At 38.6% G+C, this 21,863-nt stretch overlaps 1 protein-coding gene across 3 annotated transcripts in view; it reads right to left on the reverse strand.

Moving 5' to 3' along the window:
• Window positions 1–336: 336 nt before the first annotated feature.
• Window positions 337–21,863, reverse strand: part of UBE2D1 (ubiquitin conjugating enzyme E2 D1) — a 37,633-nt gene continuing 16,106 nt past the window's right edge. For all 3 annotated transcript variants that reach the window (XM_088144392.1, XM_088144393.1, XM_088144394.1), the window contains 6 exons: window positions 18,767–18,830; window positions 18,643–18,674; window positions 11,719–11,796; window positions 9,682–9,787; window positions 7,065–7,158; window positions 337–3,085 (listed from right to left, as the gene is read on the reverse strand). In XM_088144392.1, the coding sequence (XP_088000518.1) occupies window positions 3,040–3,085; window positions 7,065–7,158; window positions 9,682–9,787; window positions 11,719–11,796; window positions 18,643–18,674; window positions 18,767–18,830 (420 nt within the window). In that variant the 3' untranslated portion in view covers window positions 337–3,039. The remainder of the gene's footprint in view (window positions 3,086–7,064; window positions 7,159–9,681; window positions 9,788–11,718; window positions 11,797–18,642; window positions 18,675–18,766; window positions 18,831–21,863) is intronic.

Genomic DNA, 21,863 nt, shown 5'->3' on the forward strand with positions numbered 1-21,863 from the left:
CATAGGTATCTTATTTCTGTGAACCATATTCAAGACGTAGCCGCAAGTTTCTTTCAGTATTCCTGCAGAATGGAGGAGCCTTTATATTCCCTTTTGGAGGAGCGGTGGGAATACTTTGCTCAAAGCCGCCCCACTGAATTTTATCTTATGTAATAATTCAACAGCCAACCTTATAGGGACGTTACATTCTCCAGAGCCCGTAATCCAGGGTAGCAAAAGCAGAAGGGCAGATCTACAAATACATAACACCGAACTCACGTTTGGAAAGTACTACCACCACTCCTTTCTCCATTCATTAAGGTGAAACTGTTGTGTTAAAAATACAACTTTACAAACTCCAAGTTTAAATCAAAATTTTATTTTCATTCAAGCCTCAGCTGACATCTTTAGGCAGAAAAATACCACATCAGAAGTAGCGAGAAAGCACGCCTTATTTAACATTAGCTAGAATGACTAAAGGTTACATTTTAAGAATTTCAGTGATACAGAGATCCTTTGCTTTAGTCATGCCAATAATGCCAAGTGAGGATTATACAGAAAATGGGATGGCTCAGTTAGTGCCCTCGCTAAGGCACTGTACAGTATAAACTGGCATTTGGTGGAGGGACTGAAGTACAGACACATTTATGCCACCATAATGGATGCACCAGGACTGAGCAAATCTTGAGAGGGGGGAAAATAAAACCAACTTTCATAAAGACTCACAAAAACAGAAAATGACCATTTTCCAGAAAATGCAAAATAGTACAGAGAATTCTCAACAACTTTTAGTTAACTGAATCTCTGGTCCAGATGTCTGCTTAAAGATGTTACTGTTACTTATTAAGATTAGTCTGGAAGTTCAGTTTGTGAAACCAGTCTCTGAACTTGTTTTAATTGTCGATTGAAGACATTTAAGATACTTAAATGATACTTCATAAGCCCAATGAAAAATAAGCAGCTTCCTGATTTGCACCTTTTGCTCAGTCTGAAGATTTTGCATTATGGTAAGTAAATTCCTCTTTGTACGAGGTATACTTCAAAGCATAATAACATCTAAACAATTTCAAACCAGCCTCCATATAATTTCAGCAAAGCAGATTAAACACTCTTTCACTTAACAGCCATGCAAATCAAACTACCAAATTTCACAGAGCCTACTGTAAGAAGAGATATGGGATATTCTGGGACAAACCTATTTTAAACATTTAATACAGATAAAATGTGGAAAACCAGAATCTTTTACCACTGTATTTAAATGGTGATGACAAAATGTTAATAGCTTCACAAGCAATGGCATCTCTTTTTTCAAGTATAGCGAAGTGTTCGTTTACTGCATGGAAACATGTATTGGCTATTTGCAGAGATGGCCTATTTCACAGTAAGCAATGACACTTGTAATGCAGTGAAGTTTCAGTGCTATCTTATAAAGCTTCCATCTTTAGATTGTACTGAGGTAAAGCAAAACAAACAAAAAACCCTCTGAAGCCCAGCTGATCATTATGCATAAATTGCCCGCTAATGACTTTTTCCTAGGCTATTAGAATTATCCAAAAATGTTGAGATTAAAATGCTAAAAAGGTTATTTTTAAAGCCAAGTAACAGAAAAATAGCCTCTGGGATGTTTGCCACATTTTAATGCATTCCAGTTACAGTATGCGTTTTTCTTTGAATACTTTTTGGGTAGTAAAGCACTAGGAAAATATTGCCTTCTCTAGAAAGGGTTAAATGATATCTATGGCAGCAAAATCTTCTAGCTAATTTTTTTTTTAATTTAGAATTACTTCAGCTACAAACTAAAATGCATTTCATACTGATTTAGTACCACAACATTTACATTAAAAAAATAATGCACTTATCTGTAAGGAACCAAAGGCTGTTTTTCTCCAAACATGCAGTATACATATACTGGCTTTAGCATTAGTCTGTGTGTAGAAATATCAGATCAAAATATTGTTATACAGCTGGGGGAAGAAGCTTTCGTGATTTTTTATGTTTTCAACATAAGCAAGTTTTCAAAACTACTTGGCAAGCTTGAAGGTACATTTTTATACTGGATAAAGGATCGATCAGCTTAGATCAATGAAACACAATGAATAAATATATAATAACATTGTTTAAAAGCTACTATAATGCTCTCAGGAGCATTTTCAAGCACATAGGTCAGTTATTCCCAATAATAATTCATATATTGAACAATATTTTGATCTTTTCAGAGCATGCACATGTAAAGAATGTGCTAGACTTAAAGAACAGCCAAGACAAGTAGTAAAAAACATGTTTTATTTATACGGAAAAGCTTCAAGTCAATTTTGTTAAAATGTCAGAGATTATATTGCCCATATGGGATAAAAAGTCAGCTGTGAATAGAACAAAATTAGTTACATTTCTTTCTACAGAGCAGTGCAATTAGTTCACATTGCAATAAAAGTATGCAACAGAATCAAAACCATGTGTTTCCCCATAATCAGCATACTGAAGATTAGAGTGCAAAGTTTGTTTTTAGAAGTCTATCAGTTTATAGAATATTCCTTTGGGAAGGAATATTTCACTCATTTAATAGCAGTTGTATTTTTCAATACTGTGCAGAAAGTCTAAAATGAGTTGAAATATATGGTAAATAAAATATAGTCTATACAGTAAAAAAATACAAATTATACAATGAGCTAACAAAGAATGACATTCAACAGACTTACAGGACTGACATCTCAAAGACACAGAATATTTATTATGTACCACCTAGTTTTCAGCAAAAATAATTTGGTTGCTCTACAACTGCACTATGAATCTTGTAGGCTGGAGATGCAGATGTCCAAGTATCTTTAAAAAACATAATAAATGTCTTTTGCAAAGCATACAGAAAGGATAAATACTCTCATCACAGTCTTCAGGTTAATTTTTGTAGTTAATTTCCTTGTTCCAGAAACACACTTATATGGGTAAAAATCAAAAAGGGCTTCATGGTACACTGAAAACAGTAAACTGTGCTCCATTTACTTCTAATTTTGAAAAACCCTAAAATTTACAGTACTCTGGTATATAAGAAAATGTCTTCAAAGTTTACATTGCATATTTCTGTGTCCATTCTCTTGCATGTCTGTTATATCTGTCCAAGAAAAAAAATGTAAAAATATACAAGCTTATGATTCATATATTATCAGATACCAAATACAGTCAACTACAGATACAAGAGATTAAAAAAACCTTCCTTAACCTAGTGCCCTCTAGATGTATTAGGGCTACAACACCCAGAATTCCCGGCCATAACAGCCATGCTAAGAGATTCTGGGAGCTGCAATTCCAACACACGTTGAAGGTGCACAATTGGGAAAGCTGTCTTAAAATAGTCATGGTCTTCTACAATACTGGAAAGAATAGACATACCTATTTGGTGAAAATTTAAATAGCGTGAACTGTGGTCTGCAGCAGTCTATCTGCTCGCAGTTGGATAAAAAACAGATGTTTTGGAGGAACCAGATTAACTGAAGTGGACAAATGTGTAACAGCTGGAATACAATGTGTTGCTGATGATGGACAAGCAGGGAATTGGATGGAAAAAAACAAATCCACTAATGACAAAAAGTCTGGATATGCATTTGCTGTTTCCCGTGCAAAAAAAAAAAAAAAATGGGGGGAAGGGTAGAATGTGAATGTACCCATTGTGATCTCAAGAGGCTGAATGCCCAAATGATAAAGTGCTGACTCAGTGAGAAAACATGGATTAAACAGCAATCTATTTGTACAGCAACTTTTTCTGATATGGTGGAGTTTTACAGGGACACCTTAGCAAGCATGTGGTGCCACATAGGTACATGGTCAACACTTCAAGAGATAAGGGAGGCTCATACCTTCCATAATAATTAAAGGATGATAATCAGTACTATAAGTACTGTCATCCTACTGTGCCTTCATGTCTTTTCTCCGGTTCTTATCTTAGGACAGTTAAGGAGATGTTTTAAAAAAAACCCAGCTAGTTCAGTATGTGAAACATTTTCCAAGCTTTGAAATCGAAGTGTATTTACAATTTGCCTACTTACCTTCCTTAGATTAAGAACAGATAAAAGATACATTGTCTTGCCACTCCAAAGCATAACAGTCAACAGTTTTAAGACAGAGGATCTAGTAGCAAATTTAAATCAGTTTAACCCTTAATTCAAAACTTTGGACTTGTTAAAGACTTCAAGTTGAACTCAACTCATGCTGTTTACATGAATAGGGCCAGGGTTGTGCAAAATGTTCCATGTACAGGACAGTTTTGGGTAGTCCATGCCTGAACTGAAATGTGCATGTTTTCGATATACTGGTCTGTACATGGAATAAACTAGAGAATGACATAGTGGCCAACAGATTGGAAGAGGTTAGTTTACACGCTAATTCCAAAGAAAAGAGATTTAATAGTGTGCAAACTATTATACAATATCCTTAATTTCACATGCTAGCAAAATAATGGTTAGGATATCCAATGCAAATTAGAGCCCCACATGGAAAGGAAGATGCCTGATGTTAAAGGTGGCTTTAGAAAAAGCTGAGCAACAAAAGATATTATTGTTGATGCCTACTAGATAATGAGTAAGCCAACATATTAGTCTGGGGCTGTAAAAGAAAGAATGAAAAAAGGCGAAAGATTACCAAAAAGACATCAATATGTACTTTATGGATTACAGAAAGGTCTTTAATTGGAATGTGCTTAGGAACATGGGAATCTTGAAACATCTCACTGTCCTCATGAGAAATCTATATGTAGGTTAGGAAGCCACAGTCCAGACCAAACATGGAGAAACAGACTGGCTTGGCAAAGGAATGAGACAAGACTGTATACTCTCCCCTTCAACCTATATGCTGAATATATATTAAGGGAAGCTGGATTGGAAGATGAGCAGAGTTCTAAAATTGGAGGAAGAAACTTCAATAACCTGTGCTTATGCTGATGACACTGATAGCTGAAATGCAAATGATCTGGAAGCTTTAATAATGAAAATCAAGGAACATAAGTGAAAAAATGAGGTAAGGCTAAATATAAAGGCCAAACTAAAGACAACGTGTATAGCAACTAGTCTTAGAAATCACAATGAAGTGGTAGCTAGCTTCTGCTTTTTAGGACCAACCATCAACAATAAAGGAGTCAGCAGTCAAGACATGCATCACAGACCAGTACTCAGCTGAGTAGCAGTGGAGCCCTTGGAAAAAGTATTCAGATGCCGTGATTGTATATACCTACAAAGATCAGAACAGTGCAGGTAATGGTTTTCCCTGTGACGCCCTATGGAAGCAAAAGTTTGACTTCAAAGAAGCAAGACAGAGTATTGATCCTTTTGAACTTTGGTGTAGAGAAGAAAGTGAACAAATGGATAATAGAACAATTCAATCCAGACTTCTTACTTGAGGCACAAATAACTAGGCTCAAATTATCATATTTTGGGCACATTATGTGAAGACCTAGCTATCTGGAGAAGTTTGTGATACTGGGAAAGGTGGAAGGAAAGACAAAAGGTACAACCAGCAGCAAGGCAGATGGACTCATCAGTGGTAATGGGTGCGCTGTTGGAAGACCTGAAGAACCAGGTTAGGGACAGATCGTCATGGAGGAAATCTACCTATGTGGTTGCTAAGAGGGGATACTGACTTGATGGCACATAATGAATCAATAAATCACTATATTGGAAACAATAAGGGGCTCTTTTGCTCTGGATATGGAATGCAGCTGTTCCAGGGAGAAAAGGCTTGTTGGGGAGGGGGGAAGGGGGAAAGTGAGAAAACACCAGGGCTGAGGAGCTTCCTTGGTGATGGCATGTGTGGACACTGGCAGTAGATCCGGGGGTGGGGGGAGAAGAGAAGGCACTGAGAAGATTGGTAGTAGGCTGGTGGGATATGATACACTAGTACGCTGATGGCAATAGTAGAGGGGATGCAGGGAAAGGAAGGAAGCTGAGAAGATTGGAGGTGAGTAACTGGAACACAAGCCAAGTAGAGGAGGTGAGAGAGGGAGTAAAACACATCTATCTCGTCCTATTTGCCCTGAAAAAAACTCATTAATATCCCTCTGGATTTTGATTTTGGCTGAAACCTGCAATAACTAAAACATTATGGGTTTTGACTGCCCTGAAACAGTTTGGCAGGACTTCAGGAAACAGGTTTGCTTTGGGTTGGACAAAGCACATTTTCCATTTTGTGCACACTCCTAGACAGGACAATGTAGCATAAGTGGTTTTCACTGCCAACTTCTGTAATATTTTTCGCTGATCTGATCTGCCGCTCAGACCCTGCTTAGCATTTTAAGATAGCCAAAGCTGTTGTGGTGCTGCCACCTGCTATAGACACAGAACTTATTCTGAACAACAAATCAATGATAATAAGACTCATACAAGTTCATTTTAATGATATCCAAAGCAATCAAATGAAGTTATCTTTCAATTATGCTAGGGAAGTTAATTCTGATTTGAGTTGGGCTTTCAAAACTTAGTAAAATAGTTTATATTCTAGAATCTAGGCACACAACTTACATGTGCCCAATCTGTCTTGTTTTTTGTAGTTTGTAGCCCAAGAATTACTGATTTCTGGTAAGTAAATTCAAATTACATTTAGTAGTTTTTGACTGAATAGTCTAAACAAATGTTGGTTTTACTCTGGACAAATCTATTTTATAGTTTGATTACAAGCATATTTCCCCTTGCCTGTCTACATGCAGTCTAATACATTTGCCAAGGCCATTTGTGGTCTCTTATCCCAAAAAGAATTTGCGCCCATAATCTAGAAGTTTGACTACATATTTTAACCAAGCTGACAAATCGTCATTCAAGATAAAACTCACACTTGTGACAAACGTTAATTGCTACTTTGGTTTAAGAAATCTGAATTTAAGCTATATAACAAAGGACGAGTATAGGAAAAGAAAATTCAGAATGTAGACAAAAGTGCAAAATACTATTAATAACAAAATCATTTTTCCAGGGTTAAGACCGCTAAAGTGACTGAAAAAAATGCCTAGCAAAGTAACTGAATCATTTCATATCTTTTGGGTGCAAGGAGAAAAAACAGAAAAGAGCAAACTAGTGGCTTACAATTTTTGAAATAATATTGATACGTACTTTTCCTTGTCTGACTTGTAGATTTGTGCAATATCTGGTACTAAAGGGTCATCTGGATTAGGGTCACAAAGTAAAGAGCATATGGACAAAAGAACTAGAGTGAAAGGAAAAAAAATCAGAGTTTTCATGATGCTAAGATACTAATTAGGCCCAAAAAGTAGCTACTGATTTTTCATTTGTTCTAATTCAGTAGATCCTGTTTTCCAACATTTGAGGAAACTAGGTGCTTCCCAGATTTATAAGCTCCTGCACTCACAGGTATTCTAGCATAACTGCAACTCTGCCCAATTCCAGTGGTGCTTCCTAGTCACCTGAGGGAAATTTGGCCTCCTTATTCTAGCAGTACGAGAGAAATCACAATACACACTTCAATACATCCTAAGTCTTTACTTTTTAAAGATCTATTACCAAAATAAGCATACAATATTCCCTTTTTTTATCCCACTTCCAACCTTAAAAACAATGCAGCAGTTCCAAGTTAACCTCATCAAAATTCATTACCCATATGTAAATGTGCATAAGCAGAACCAAATACCTATACAGCTAGTCCTCGCTTAATGACCATTTGTTTAACAACAGTTCAAAGTTACGACAGCCTCAGAAAAAGTGCTCTACAACCTGTACTCACACTTACAACCATATCAAACTGTCGCACCCCCCCAGTCATGTGATCATTATTTGCGACCTTTTTTACGATGGTTGTTAAGTGAATCACATCATTGTTAAGTGAATCATGTGGTTGTTAATTCTGGCAAAAAACATCCATTCTTGATTTCAAAGGCATTGATTGGAGAAGCATGATTTGTTTAATGAACACATAATTCGCTTATGTGTTAACCACGTGATTCGCTTAACAAATGTGATTCACTTAATGACCATTGTAAAAGTAGTCATAAAATTGGGTCTGATCACGTGGTGACTCACTTAATGACCACCTTGCTTAACAACCAATTTTCCAATCCCTATTGTGGTCATTAAGTGAGGACTACATGTATTAGGCCAGGACATGCTTTAGGGAAATATTTTACTTTTTTTCAGTAAAACCCCCCCCCAAAACACTTTATTACATGGGAGTTACTATTTTAAAAATGCAATCCTCAATTCGCTGCTGAGTTTTATTAGTAACTTGTCACTGAACAAATTATAATTATAACTGAACACTAATTTAAAAGAGGCTGTTTCCATATCTCCTTTTTTGGCTGGAGTGTCTCCATTTCCAAAATATTTTTAAAAATTATTAAGCATGGTAGTTTTCTTGGAAGCAGCTGTTCAAAATGACATTATACTTCTAGTGAGGCCAGTTCCCCTCTTCTGACCCCATTTTTTAAAGCAAGGATCTGGCCACTAAGAAGTATTTTTTAGTATTGCTGAGTAAGTGAAATGCATGAAATGGATCCAAGGTACTGAAACTGGGGGAAAAAATGCTATATATGAGTGGCAACTCAAAGTTGGGTTTCCATAGGCAAAGGATATTTAACCTGAAGGCAGCCTTGTTACTCATCCATGTACACACTACACAATATGACAGTAACTACACAATGTGAGAGTAACAGTGGAATAAAGCAAAATCCTGTGGAATTCTATTATGTTTCATTCTTAATATCTGAGACCTAAGTCAATGGAATTCAGTGCTACATTATTTAATAAAACCTTAAACCACTGTCACCAAAATAACCCCACTATACCTTAGAGAAACTCAGTAGCTTGGTTCCTATGGCTTAAGCATGGGGTTGACATCATTACTACAGAATAGCTCAAAAGATGAGTAAAATTAAGATTAAGAAGTAAAGTGTTGCTTTTCAGATGGTAAGATAATATTGCTTAAAGTGTATAGTTCTTAGTTATCCAGGGATAGTTATATTTAATGCATTTCATGTATAATAAAGTCTTTCCCAGCTATGTAAGCTATCATAACTTATGGCTTTGTCCCTCAGGTTAGGTCTTCCTAATGTTTATTCCAACTAATCCCTCACAACCTAGAACAAATACCATGTAGCAGTATTCCTCTGCCTCCAGTTTGTTCTGCTGCTTCTGGCATCAAGGATGATTTGGGTATTTCAGATACTATTTGCTAAAGTCCTTTTTGATTTGTTTTTTGCTTAATATGTCTGATACTGAATTTTGCTGCAAGAAGTCAGGAGCCTGGTAGCACCTTTTCCAACTAACACATTTTATTAAAAGGTACACGTTTTTGTGAGCTGCGTGAAATGTGTGCAGATTAAAAAATGTTAATCAAAAAATGTGCTACCAAACTGATTTTTTGCTACCATAAGCTAACTCCTCCTACAATGGGTTTTGCTGCCTAACTGAAGCTTCAAAACTACTGTACAACAGTCTCCTGCTCTCCAGATCTTCTCCCAGAAGAGCTCTCTCAGGCTATGCAGGCTTCCTTCCTCTGAAGACCCCACTTTGATCCCTACAGTCACCAACTTTAATCATCTTTTAAAATCTCCTTCAAAGACAACAGCAACTGCTTATGCCCAATGCACAGTAACAAATTCAGGCTTCTTGGCTTGGTTATTTAATTATCTCACTCAGGGATTCCTTGCAGAATATAAATCTAACAGAATATATACACAAAAAGGATATTGTTAGTATGCTTCACAAATAGAGTTACCTTTAGATACAGTCAGTGCTGGTGACCACTGTGACCTCAAGATATCAAGACAAATACTTCCATTACTATTTATGTTTGGATGGTATATTTTTGTAGTGAATGCAATCTGCAACATAAGAATGTAAAAAAGAAAGAAATTAAATTGCTTGTACCACATATACTAGATATTTTCTATTTTATTGATTCGGAATTTCAGAAAAGTGTCTGACATTTTTCAAAGCAAAATACCTTTATGAATAAGTAGTGAATAGTCACGCCAAATCAATAAATAAGACTATTTGTTGGATGGATTTTCTGAAGGTTTCTCAGAGATTATATATACTGAGTAATATCTAATAGCTTGACCTCTCTTTGGAAGGACTGAGCAATCCTCATGCCCAAATCTGATCAAGGTCATGTTTTCATAAAACACATACTCATTCTTTTTTCCAGACCCAGTTGCCCCTAAGAGATCATCAGTGGTGATATTCATTATCTTGTAGGAGTTACTAGATCTGGAAAAATGAATGAATATGAGTATTATGAATTCATTCCAACAGACATTTTTGCAATGTCTTAAGAATTATTATATTTGGGAAGAAATCATAAAATATATTAACTCGATTTTGAGACAGTTTTTAATATTTTTGGATGTCCATATTCTTCTGCATTGTATACATATTACACTGAAATTGATAGCTGGACAATAGAAATAGATTCTTCATGCCCTTTTTATTGCCGAGAGACTTATTTAGCATTGGAAATATAAATTTAGGGCCCAGTTACATTGAGTCCATTGAGGACTCAAGACGATGTTAAGTGTGATTTATGAATAAGTTGCTTTTAAACATAGAATATGTATAGCTGATTATAATGAAATAAGATAATATTTTATTCAGACTTTTATGTAAAATTGTGATATGCATATATATCCATAGTACAACCAATTCAATATATAGCATAGAAGCAATTAAAAGCAACAGTTATCATTAGCCTAAAACAAGCAATTGAAGCAAAGTGCCCCTTTGAGGCTTCGTACAACCCTAATATATGTCTATGCAAAAATGTCAAGAAAATCAATTTCTGTGATGTAGCTGTTATATGTTATTTTTTCTGCTGATTTGGTAGGGGATGAATTTAATTCTTTTTCTTCATACTGTTGTTAACACAACAACAGTTATAACTAAATTATCTGAGTAAAATACACTACCACATAAAACGATTGAAATTTTAAGTCCCTTTGATCTTTATATAGTTTTCTATTAAATGTATGTTGTCAGAGTAATTTTCAAGTCCACTGAAAAATTAAAATTACAATAATGCTAGCAACAGTGCCACCAGATGCAAGTTCAGACCACTGCTCTTGGACAGCCAACGTATTCAGTTTAGTGCATCAACTGCTGCCTTCCTATCTGACAGAATTTCTCTGGAAAAAGAAAAAAAAATGCTAGATATGACTGCAGAGAGAAAAGGAACATGCCATAAGGGGGAAAGAGCACCAAAGAACAGACCTGAATGGTAGGATGGCAAGAGTGGTGTGGATCCCAGGAAGGCACCTGGAGCATGAGCCTCCCAGGCTTGGTAGCACCACTGTATATTAGAGTAATATCCCTATTTTATATTGCATATACAGATCAGAAACCAAGGACTAACTTCCTTAAGCAACAGCTTGACCCTTTTGTTCTAAAATGCACATTGGCAAGCAAGTGTTGAGAGTGGAGGAGCAGATCTCAGGCTAATAGGATCTGTTTCCTATTCCCTAGGACCTCAAAGATCCATCAACCGGAATCTGTTGTAAAAGACATACATTTAAAAATGATTTTTTAAAAAAATTAAGCACAGGAATAGCTGAACTCACCATGACAAATGTAGAATATTGTGAACTAATTTGTGTTTGAATTCTTCTGCAGTTGTCTCAAAATACTCTGTGCTCTGATCTATTTATTCTATTCTCTTATTTTAATAAAATATCTATGCCTAGTAAATTTTCCCATCAGAACATGAGGCCAAGCCCTGATATTAAAATGAATACACTGTATTTTTAAAAATAATGTTTACCTTTGGTGGTTTGAATGGGTAGTCTGTTGGAAAATGGACTGTAAGAAAAAAGACTCCCCCTTGATAAGCACTGTCAGGCTGGAAAACAAACAAAATAAAAAGATAAAGCTTTTCATCTTTTGCATGAAATTCATACCTAATTTGGAGTGCAGATTGTAGGCTACAGTCATTTTTTAGCCAATTTCCATCCAAATGTGACAGGAAACCTTTATTATTTTTTTCTTCAAGATAATAATTGGTTATCACCACTATTTTAATCTTTATAACAATTCACCAATTCACAGAGATATCATTCAGGCAGCAATTTTAACATTATTTCCTCCACTGTCTGAGGCAGTGCTCTTAGCTTTAGCCTGACTGCTAAGCTCTAATCTGTCTCAGTAACAAGGCTGGCAAATGGTGATTTCCTCACAGCTTTAAAGTATAAGAAAAGTGATTGGTGGATTTCTTGCTGATGGGAAAAACATCCATCAATTGCTCTCCCTAATATGGGGTTAGGCTGGGGAAAAAGGAAATTCTGACAGATGGCTAGACCCATGAATGTAGCCATCTGTCAGTGCCTGAACTGTGGGGTAGCTGCTTTCTGCCTCTTCTGCTTTACCAGGAATCCCATGGTTGAGCCACAGATGATCTCTCTCTCTCTCTTTCTCGGTTATGCTTACTTGCTGCTGCTTGCTGATTCTCTCATTTTAAAAAGAGATGATAGGGGGCTGTTGACAGTACTAGCAGGTGAACTCCTTGCTTCTCCTGCCACCCCTTCCTGTCCTGACATTGTAATTCATCCATCCACTCTGCTGTTCCTACTGCAGAAAAGCAGTCAAAAGCTGCAGCACCAAAAGCAAAACAACACCGGAGGGATTGCTCCCCTCCAGATTAATGTAGTAGTAGTAATAGAATAGTAGCTAGAGTAGCTACATGCAGTACGAGCAAAGCAATACATATATAACACAATATAAACTAACATTAGCAGTAAACAGTTTAATAATAAATGGAAGAGATTTCCTAATATCAACACAACCACAGTGTAAATTTATATTGGATATTGATAGTTCTTCTGACTTCAGAAAGATCTTGCTAAAAGCAGCATTGTAAGGGCTTTTAACCTTCACGTAGTCAGATGCCAGACATAATTCAAGGAGGAATCTATTTCAGAGGATAGGAACTAGAAAAAACCCTAAAATGTGGACATAGTAATTTTGACATGAGGAAAAACTGATTGATCTTGATTGCATGATGGAGCCGAGTGCATAACAACATGAATTATAATCCAAGTTATTCAAATAGCTGGGTGTTCCTGTATACATGGCCTGTAAGGTCAAAGCCATCCATTTAAACTGATCACATTCCCAAAGACTCAGCCAGCATAGGGACTGGCAAAAAGAAGAATTAGAGATGAACTAAGAGAGTTCTGCAAGCATAAACTCCACTATTTGGGACCTTGGAGAGCAGAATCATGAAGTTTTGTCAACAGAGCAAAAAAATGAATTCTCCAGATATTTAAAGAGCATTTCTAATCAATATGAATTCCCAAATCACATACTACTGATGACATATCCAAATGACAGTGCTGAAAACCAAAAGTAAATACAGAAGGGGAAAAAGAAGGATGATCAGGATGAAAAAAAAACAGCTTGGTTCTTTTAAAGTTTAATGTAAAGTGGTCAAAACTCAGCTGAAACCAACACAGAACTATATCTTCAATACCTAATGAACTCAGAGAAGACAGCAAGATTTTGTGATCAAGGTGGTCAAATACCACAGACAAAACCAGCAGCACCAGTGCTGACTAGTGATTTCCCTTAGCCACCAGGAAATCACTGACAACCAAAGCCAGTGCTGATTCAACAGAATGGCCCTCATAAAACCTCCCTGAAATGGTCCAACAAAGAAGGAAGGAATTGGGTGGGAATAACTTGTTTTGGCTTGTTTTGGACAAAAACAAAAGGGAGATAAAAGCTAGAACAAACTGAAAGATCCAAGAATTCCCCCTCCTTTCCCCACCCCCAAGAATAGGGTGAATGTTAATGTTTCAGAGAATCTGGACAAATATTTGCATTTAAAAAATTAACCAACCTAGTTAAGAATATAGAAAAAGAAGGAAGAATTGATGTATAAAGGAAGGAATGGAAAAGATCTAATGGTGTTAGATAACTTCTGAAACTATTTTACCTACCACTTCTTCAGTAACTGGGGAAAATGAAAAACTAGAAAAACTTGGACTTATGGGAACAGCACCTAACTTTGCATAGGAAAAAAATCCTAAAGCTTTTCCAGTTTGCCCCAAAGACTCTTCCAAAAAGTCTGTAGTCTCTGAATAGCAAACTTTTTGATGAAATCACTAAACAAATGAGGAGAGAAGACATACTTTTGCACAGGGAATCTTCCTTTTTCTTTGGGAAGTTAAACTCCACAGGCAGTTGCCAGGGCTGAAGACTGTAGCTGTGTGCACTGTAGCTGTAAACAGCTATTAGGAACTGGGTGATCCCAGCTCCTGCTAGTCATTGCTGATGGGCAAGAAACCATGTATAGTGAGGCTTAGCAGATTGAAACAGCAGTAGATTTTAATCTACTGTATCAGCTAAATACAAAGTTTGGTGGACTAAGATGTGGACTAGGAATAAGATGAAGACAGCATGAGGACATATCCTTAATTTAGTAAGCATCTTTAAGCCAAACTGTGGTGAAGTATGGATGAGCTCTGAGATTTAGACGTAGAAAGCATGACTATCGATCAGATTGCAAGTGATTGGGAAAATTTACAAACCAATATACCATTATGAATCCAAGAAGAGAAACAGTGCACATATAGCAATTAAGGCATTCCACCACTCTTATTTTGTGATATTCTTGTGTAAATCTTAAGATGTTCTCACAAAGCAAATGAGAGGAACTGAAAATTAGAAATTGGAATTCTCATAGGGAAGCACCATGAGTTGGGCATAATGTTGCAAATTTATTCATTTCATTTCATTTCTAAGGCCACCCAACTCCATAATGACTATGGGCAGCTTTCAATAATAAAATCATTACATACACACACAGAGAAAACACCACGGGTATTTGAAAGAAGAAAAACCATTCATTCTAAAAACAAAACAGCACACAGTACCCGCTACCTAGTCTAGCCCACGGCCTGGTGGAAAAGTTTTAAGGACTCTTTTAAACATGGTCAAGGTAGGAACCAGATGGATCTCAGGAGTAATGTTATTCCAGAGGGCAGTACTGTGATAGAGAATGCACATTTCCTGGGTCCCATATGATACTGCTTAATTTATGGAACTTGGAGCATGCCAACTCTGCTCAATCGTACAGGTCAGGCAGAATGACTAATTAGCTCTCTGGCCTTTTGGTTTACGGTTTGGTTTTAGATGAGGAAGGTAGATCAATCAAATATGTGAATTATGTTTCTAATGAGTGAGAATTCATTATGATTTTTTCCTTTGATGGAAACAGTAGGACACTGATCTGCTAAAACAGGTTGGTGGCTACAAAAAAGGCTGTAGCATTAGACAAAAGTAATGTAAGGAGCCTGTATATATTATTAAATTGCAAAACTCTTCTGTTAGAAATGTACACTTATAGAAAATTGCATCAGGATATTTAACAATTTAATATTAGGGGAGTACAAAAGTCTACTGTCAGGATTATTAGGCTAGTACAAACAGATTCAATAAAATCCAGTTGCTTCTAGATCATCTTCATAATCTTATACAATGATTCTAATTCCAGGCTAGACTAAACGCATGACATATACTCCAATTTCTATATTACAAAAGTCAGGCATGATACAAATGTCCCCAGTAAGCTGCCCAAGTCATGCACCGCAGAAATCAAATTTATAAATAAAAATAAATGTTTGGTTAAACTAATCTTGTTCTGCTTAGACACAGGAACAAAGTAGCAAGATACATTGCTACTAAATAAAGTAATGGTTGAAAACAATTTTGCAATATCATGACCCCTTAAATGATAAATTAATTTGCACAGCATCCCCTTTTGAATTAGGATGGCCTAAGAGAATGTGAGGGGGATGCGGTGGCGCAGTGGCTTAATGACGCTGAAAGTTGCCGGCCAGAAATGGTCGACGCTTCAGCGGTTCGAGTCCAGCCTTCACGTTAACAGGGTGAGCTCCTGTTTCTCCCCAGTTCCTGTCAACCCAACAGTTCGAAAACTCACGTGAGTAGATAAATGGGGACTCTCACTCCGGTGGGAGGAAAAATGCTGGCGGCGCCTTGCAAAAGGAGTCAGGAGCAGTTGCCGGTAAGCGCTAAACCACGCTCGCCCGAAAAGGGCGCAAAGCAACGGAAACTCCACCTCCTGCGCTCGCCAGCTGGGCTCTGCTCTAGGAAGGAGGCTCTGGCAAACCACTTCCGAAACACCTTGTCTTGAAAACTGCAAGGACTCATCCAAGCAGTCACTGCAGAGTCGGTAATGACTGAGCGCAGATTAAAAAAAAAAAGAGAGAGAGAATGTGACTAGCCCTAAGTTATGGGATATCTTCTCCAAGGCTGAAGACATACTTAAATCTGGCTCTCCCCACTTCTAGTTCAATACTTATTACTATACCATGCTGGCCCTTATTTGTTCTTCCCTGGAACAAATTCTCTCTGCTCTATCACCTCTAACCACAGTTAAGGCAGATGAGTATTTCTGTTTAATCAAGATCTGATATTGTAGAATGAAGAGAGCAACTTCCCAGATCAGGGGGAACCACAACCCATAGCCACTCAGTCTTAGCAGGGTTGAGCCACAACCTGTTCTTTCTCATCCAGCCCCTCACAGCCTTGAGACATTGGGACAAAACGTGGGTGGCCGGGACAGAGATCTATAGCCGTGTATCACCAGCATATTGATGATACCTGACCCTGAACTGACAGATGACCTCCCCCAGTGGCTTCATGTAGATATTAAAAAGGAGGGGGAAGAGCCATCCTGAACTCACTGTAAACCACCAACAAGCATGACGAAAGCTGCACTGTATCCAGGTCTGAATCCTGGCTGGAAAGGGCCCAGATAATCTGCTTCCTCCAGGGCCCTCTGAAGCTAGAAGCCAACCACCTTCTCAACAACCTTCCCTAAAAAGGGAAGGTTGAAGACTAGATGAAAATTGTCCAGATTGGCTGAATCCATGGATGGCCTCTTGAGGAAGGGGTGCACCATTGCCTCTTTCAGAGCTGGCAGGACCACCCCCTCTCTCAAAGAGGTATTTACCACTGCATGGATCCACCCATATGTGGCCTTAACCAACCAGGAAGGGCAGGAATACAGAGGTGGCTGCATCCACAGCTCTGAGGACCCTGTCCACTTCCTCAGGACTAACAGGCTCAAATTCCTCCCAGATAACGTCACAAGACTGTGCCTCCATTACCTCCATAGGACCTGTCCAGTTGGAGTCCAACTCAGAACAGATCTGAGCAATTTTATTCAGCAGGTATCGGGAACAGTCCTCATAGCGACCCCACAGATGCTCCATTGATCCCTTCTGACCTAGAAGGGACTGATTTGTCCTGAAGAGGGCCACTGGCCGATACTCAGAGGATGTAATAAGGGCAGAGAAATAAAGCTTTTTCATTGCCCTTATCACCACAAGGTAGGCTTTAACAAAGGCTCTTAACTGCATCTGGTTGGATTCATTCTTAATTTTCCACAAGCAGTGCTCCAGGCATCATTTTGCTGCTTCATTCCCTTCAGGCCCTCTGAAAACCAGGGGGCATACTGGGGTCTGTGCCCAGAGAGGGTCCACATAGGCACGATCCTATCTAAGGCTGCTGACACCACCTTATTCCAGGCAGTGACTAAGGCCTCAGTTGAACCAAGTATCAAAACTTCAGGAAAAAAACCAAGCTCCCTTTGAAACCCATAGGGTCCATTAGGTGTCTGGGGTGGGCCAATCAAATAGACCCTGCCTCCCTGGTGGGGGGTGGGGAGGAGATATGCTATGGTAAAGGGACAGATGGCAATATCCCCTAACTCCAGATCATGCATCCACTACCCTGGAACAAAAGCCAGTTCCAGCATGTGGCCTCCCCTCTGGGTCGGACCTGCAAAAAGTTGGGTCAGGTTCAATGATGGCAGAACCATACATTTGGGGAACTCCACTGCCAGGCTGGAGACAACCTCAAGCAGAGCAGGTAGGAAGGCCACTATGCAGCAGGGAAGCTGTGCAGTAGCAGAACTCCCAACTGACCCCTCATCCCAACCTCACAAATAGGGTCTCACACCAGGCTATTTGTGAGACAGTGCCCCGGCAGCCTTCACAGTTCCCAATAGACAACAGCAACCCCACCCCTACCCCAGCCATGGAGTTGTGGCTGGTGCCATACCCAAAACCCCAATGGGCACGTTTTTGAGAGGGGCACTCCCCTTTCTTTGCTCAGCTCTGCAAGACCCCTCTGCAGTACATGCTAGGTTAGCCCTCTCATCCAGGATCACATTCCAGATGAGATTAACTTTATTAGAGACCAACCTAACATTAAGTAATACCAGCTGGAGTCCAGCACTGCCTAAAGTTTGATAACTGGTAAGTGGGGATGTAGGCAGAGGGCTGGAGTGTGGGATAGATATAAGACATCACTCCCACACTCCCCGTGTATGGCCCACCCTCTGCCTCCTGCAATATCTCCCATTGCCCATCACCACCACAATCCTATCCTGTCTCTGACTCCGACTGCCCCACTCCCCTCGCCCTCTGTCCCCCTCCCCTAGCCACCATGGGTCCCATACACAACTACTCTACTATTACTATTTAAAGCCAACCAAGATTTATCCACTGACTTCATTCACACATCACACTGTGCCAAAAATAAACAAAATCCATTACAGTTTAGGTTGAGATGCATATACAGAAATGAATTAAGTTAAAGCTTAGTTTATCATTAATGAATAAACAGAAGATTAATTCAGTTATGAAAATTACATACTTACAGGTCCCATAATAGTTGCTTGCCAATGAAACACTGAAAAACACAAAATATTATTTACCTCATTAAATATTTAACTACACTATAAGAGGGAAAATATATTTTGCTATCAATTATAAAGATCTTACAGTCATCTCCAACAGGTCCGGCTGAACAATGTGCAGGTGGATCACGCTGCAGATCACTTAGTTCCTGTAAGAAACATAAAAATATTTCGAAGGTTACACAAGCAAACTCAAGATTAATTATCCAAATTTGGATCCAATTTATCAATTTGTTTAAGTGTGCTCAAAATGTACAATCAAAAAAATCAAAATAAATTTTAGTCAATAGAAGATAAAATTCAATTATATAGCTGATCTCCACAGATTTACTGCATATCTTATACATTTCAATATCATTAATACAATCAATGACTCCCACATTATTTCAATTCTGAAGTTGTTAGCCCATGTGGAAAGACATAGATGCAGACCTCAGAACACTCTGTTAAATAGAGTTAAGGCAAAAGTGAAGCAAGATCTAGTCTGACAAAAACAGTGCAATGAATTAAGTCATCCCAAAACACTGCATGGGTCAAGGAAAGAATCAATGACATTTCATGCTAGCATGTTTTCAATTTATTATTTTATTGACTACCACACAATTATCCTCACAATTTCATTGATGTACTCAATTTGTATAGCCACCCAGCATTATGAGGTAGCTCTGAGAGAGCCTGGGATCTTTATTTTATCTTTGTTTTTTATGTTTTGTTGATTTTATTGTAATTTTTTTGATTGTTGTGAACCACCCAGAGTTGTTGAGAGTCAGGTAACATCCAAGTTTATTAAATTATTATTATTAATCTTTTACCAATTCTGGATATTACATAAGATGATCCTAGATTACTCAAGGAAACTAACCATTAGGTTGTGAATGTTCTATTACACTTTTTATATAGAATTGTTACTAGGTATTTTAATATGGATATTTATATATTTATTGTTTTTATTGTTTCGGATTTTAATTGTAAGCCACCCAGCGTCACCCTCTGGGGGAGATGGGTGGTATATAAATTTGTGCAGGTAGGTAGGTAGGTAGGTAGATAGAAGTTTCTTAGGTAAAGATGAGATTCTCAGGCATACAAAATGAACAGGAAGACCCAATAAGTCTATGAAGGTTACAAACTTTAATTCTAACAGAGTATACACAATTTAATATACATTGTATTTCACTTACTTTTTAAAATGTTTATGTTACAACAGGAGTGAATTGCCATATACTACACTTACAAACTTCCTGAATATATACAGGTAGTCCTTGCTTAATGATCACTTGTTCAGCAACCATTCGAAGTTACAACAGCACTGAATGAATGGTACTTATGCCCGGTCCTCAAAGTTACGCCCGTGTGCTCACATGATCAAAAATTCAGGCACTTGGCAGCCCTCCCACATTTACAATTGCAGGGTGTACTTCAACCATCCCCACCCACCTATTTCACCCCCTGCATTCCATGGTCCCTGCCACCCTGCGTTCTGCTGCCCACAGCTAATCTTTACCATCTTCTTGCTACCACTGCTGACTAAGTGCGTCCAGTCTGGCCCTTCGCGAGGCAGCTGCTGGCCCCGCAAAGCCTTCTTCCCGAGGTTGTGTATGGTGGTTTCCTTGTGAGATCTCGGGAAGAAGGCCTCATGAGGCCAGCAGCTGCCTTGTGAAAGGCCAGGCTAGGCGCACCTTGTCAGCAGAAGCAAGAAGACAGTGAAGGTCAGCTGGAGTGGCAGAGCACAGGGCAGCAGGGGCCTCAGAGTGCAGAACCGTGAGGGCAGCTACAGCTGGGTCTTCGCGCCATGCTGCTGGGTTGGATCTTCACACTACACTGCAGTGCTAGGGCAGCCATGGCTTTGTGCCATGCTGTGGTGCTGGAGTGGCTGAGGCTTTGTGCCATGCTGCTGGGCTAAGGCTTCACACTGTACTGTTGAGTTGGGGCTTTGCGCTGCACTGTGGTGCTGGGGCAGCTGCACCTTTGCGTTGCAGTGCTGGGGTGGCTATGACTTTGTGGCACGCTGTAGTGCTGGGGCAGCTGCAGCTTCACAGCACACTGCGGTGGCGGGCTGGCTGGGGCTTTGTGCTAGGCTGTGGCAGCCACTTGCACACCCTCCTGCCCTGGCAGCAGCCACCCCAGCCCAGAACCTCTTTGTGACTTCCTGCCAGCTTCCTTATTGACTGCTCATTGGAAGCTGGGAGGAAGTTGCAAGGAGGTCCTCGCTTAACGACCCACGATTCTCACTTAACAACGGACTGCCGGGATTGCTGTTGCTGAGCGATGCAGTCATGTTACATTGTGCTTTACAACCGCATCACTTAGCAACTTCCAGTCCCAATTACTGTCATCACCTGAGGACTACCTGTATGGGTCACTGAACTAGACAGGTTGTCAGCCTGATCTAGTAGGGCTGTTATGTTCTTATGAGTAACAAGGTACAAGTAACAGAATTTAATCATACAAAAATAATCATATATTACAAGCACTATCATAAATCAACTTTGAATTTCAGCATTAATAGCTCATACAAGTACAGGTAGTCCTCGCTTAATGACTGCCTTGTTTAGCAACTGTTCAAAATTACAATGGCACTGAAAAAGTAACTTTACAACCGGTCCTTGCACTTACGACCATTGCAGCGGTCATGTGATCATCATTTGTGTACTTCACAGCCAATATCCAACAAGCACAGTCAATGGAGATGCTGGCAGTAAAATCGCAAGTTGCAATTACATGCTGTCTCGCTTAACAACTGTGGGTGATTCACTTAAAGACCGCAGTGGAAGTAACCTCATAAATCCAGTGCAGTCATGTGATATTTCACTTAATGACCATGCTGCTTAGTGATGGAGTGGCCAGTCCCAATTGTCATTAAGTGAGGACTACCTGTAGATTACCTGTGTAAGTCATGTACAATACAACAGAATTACACTAAAATTTAAAAGCCAGGGGATCAGATATAGAAAAACTGAAAAATAAAATAGCTTTTCATATAATGGTTTCAGAATTAGATATATTTTTCCTTTATATTAAATGGAATATAAAAATACTCACCTGCAAATTTTTTATTCTAGAATGTCTTCAACTTCTGCTTTATAGTATTATAGCTTACACTCCATTTTAAAACTCAAACTATCTTAGTTTTCTACAATTTAGATAACTTTTCCACCTTTTTTTGTGTACAATGTTAGTACATC

Source organism: Python bivittatus, unplaced genomic scaffold (assembly GCF_059951505.1).
Source record: "Python bivittatus isolate LINGU-HERP-01145 unplaced genomic scaffold, Pbiv_v1 ctg000400_np1212, whole genome shotgun sequence".
NCBI classification, from domain to species: domain Eukaryota; kingdom Metazoa; phylum Chordata; class Lepidosauria; order Squamata; family Pythonidae; genus Python; species Python bivittatus.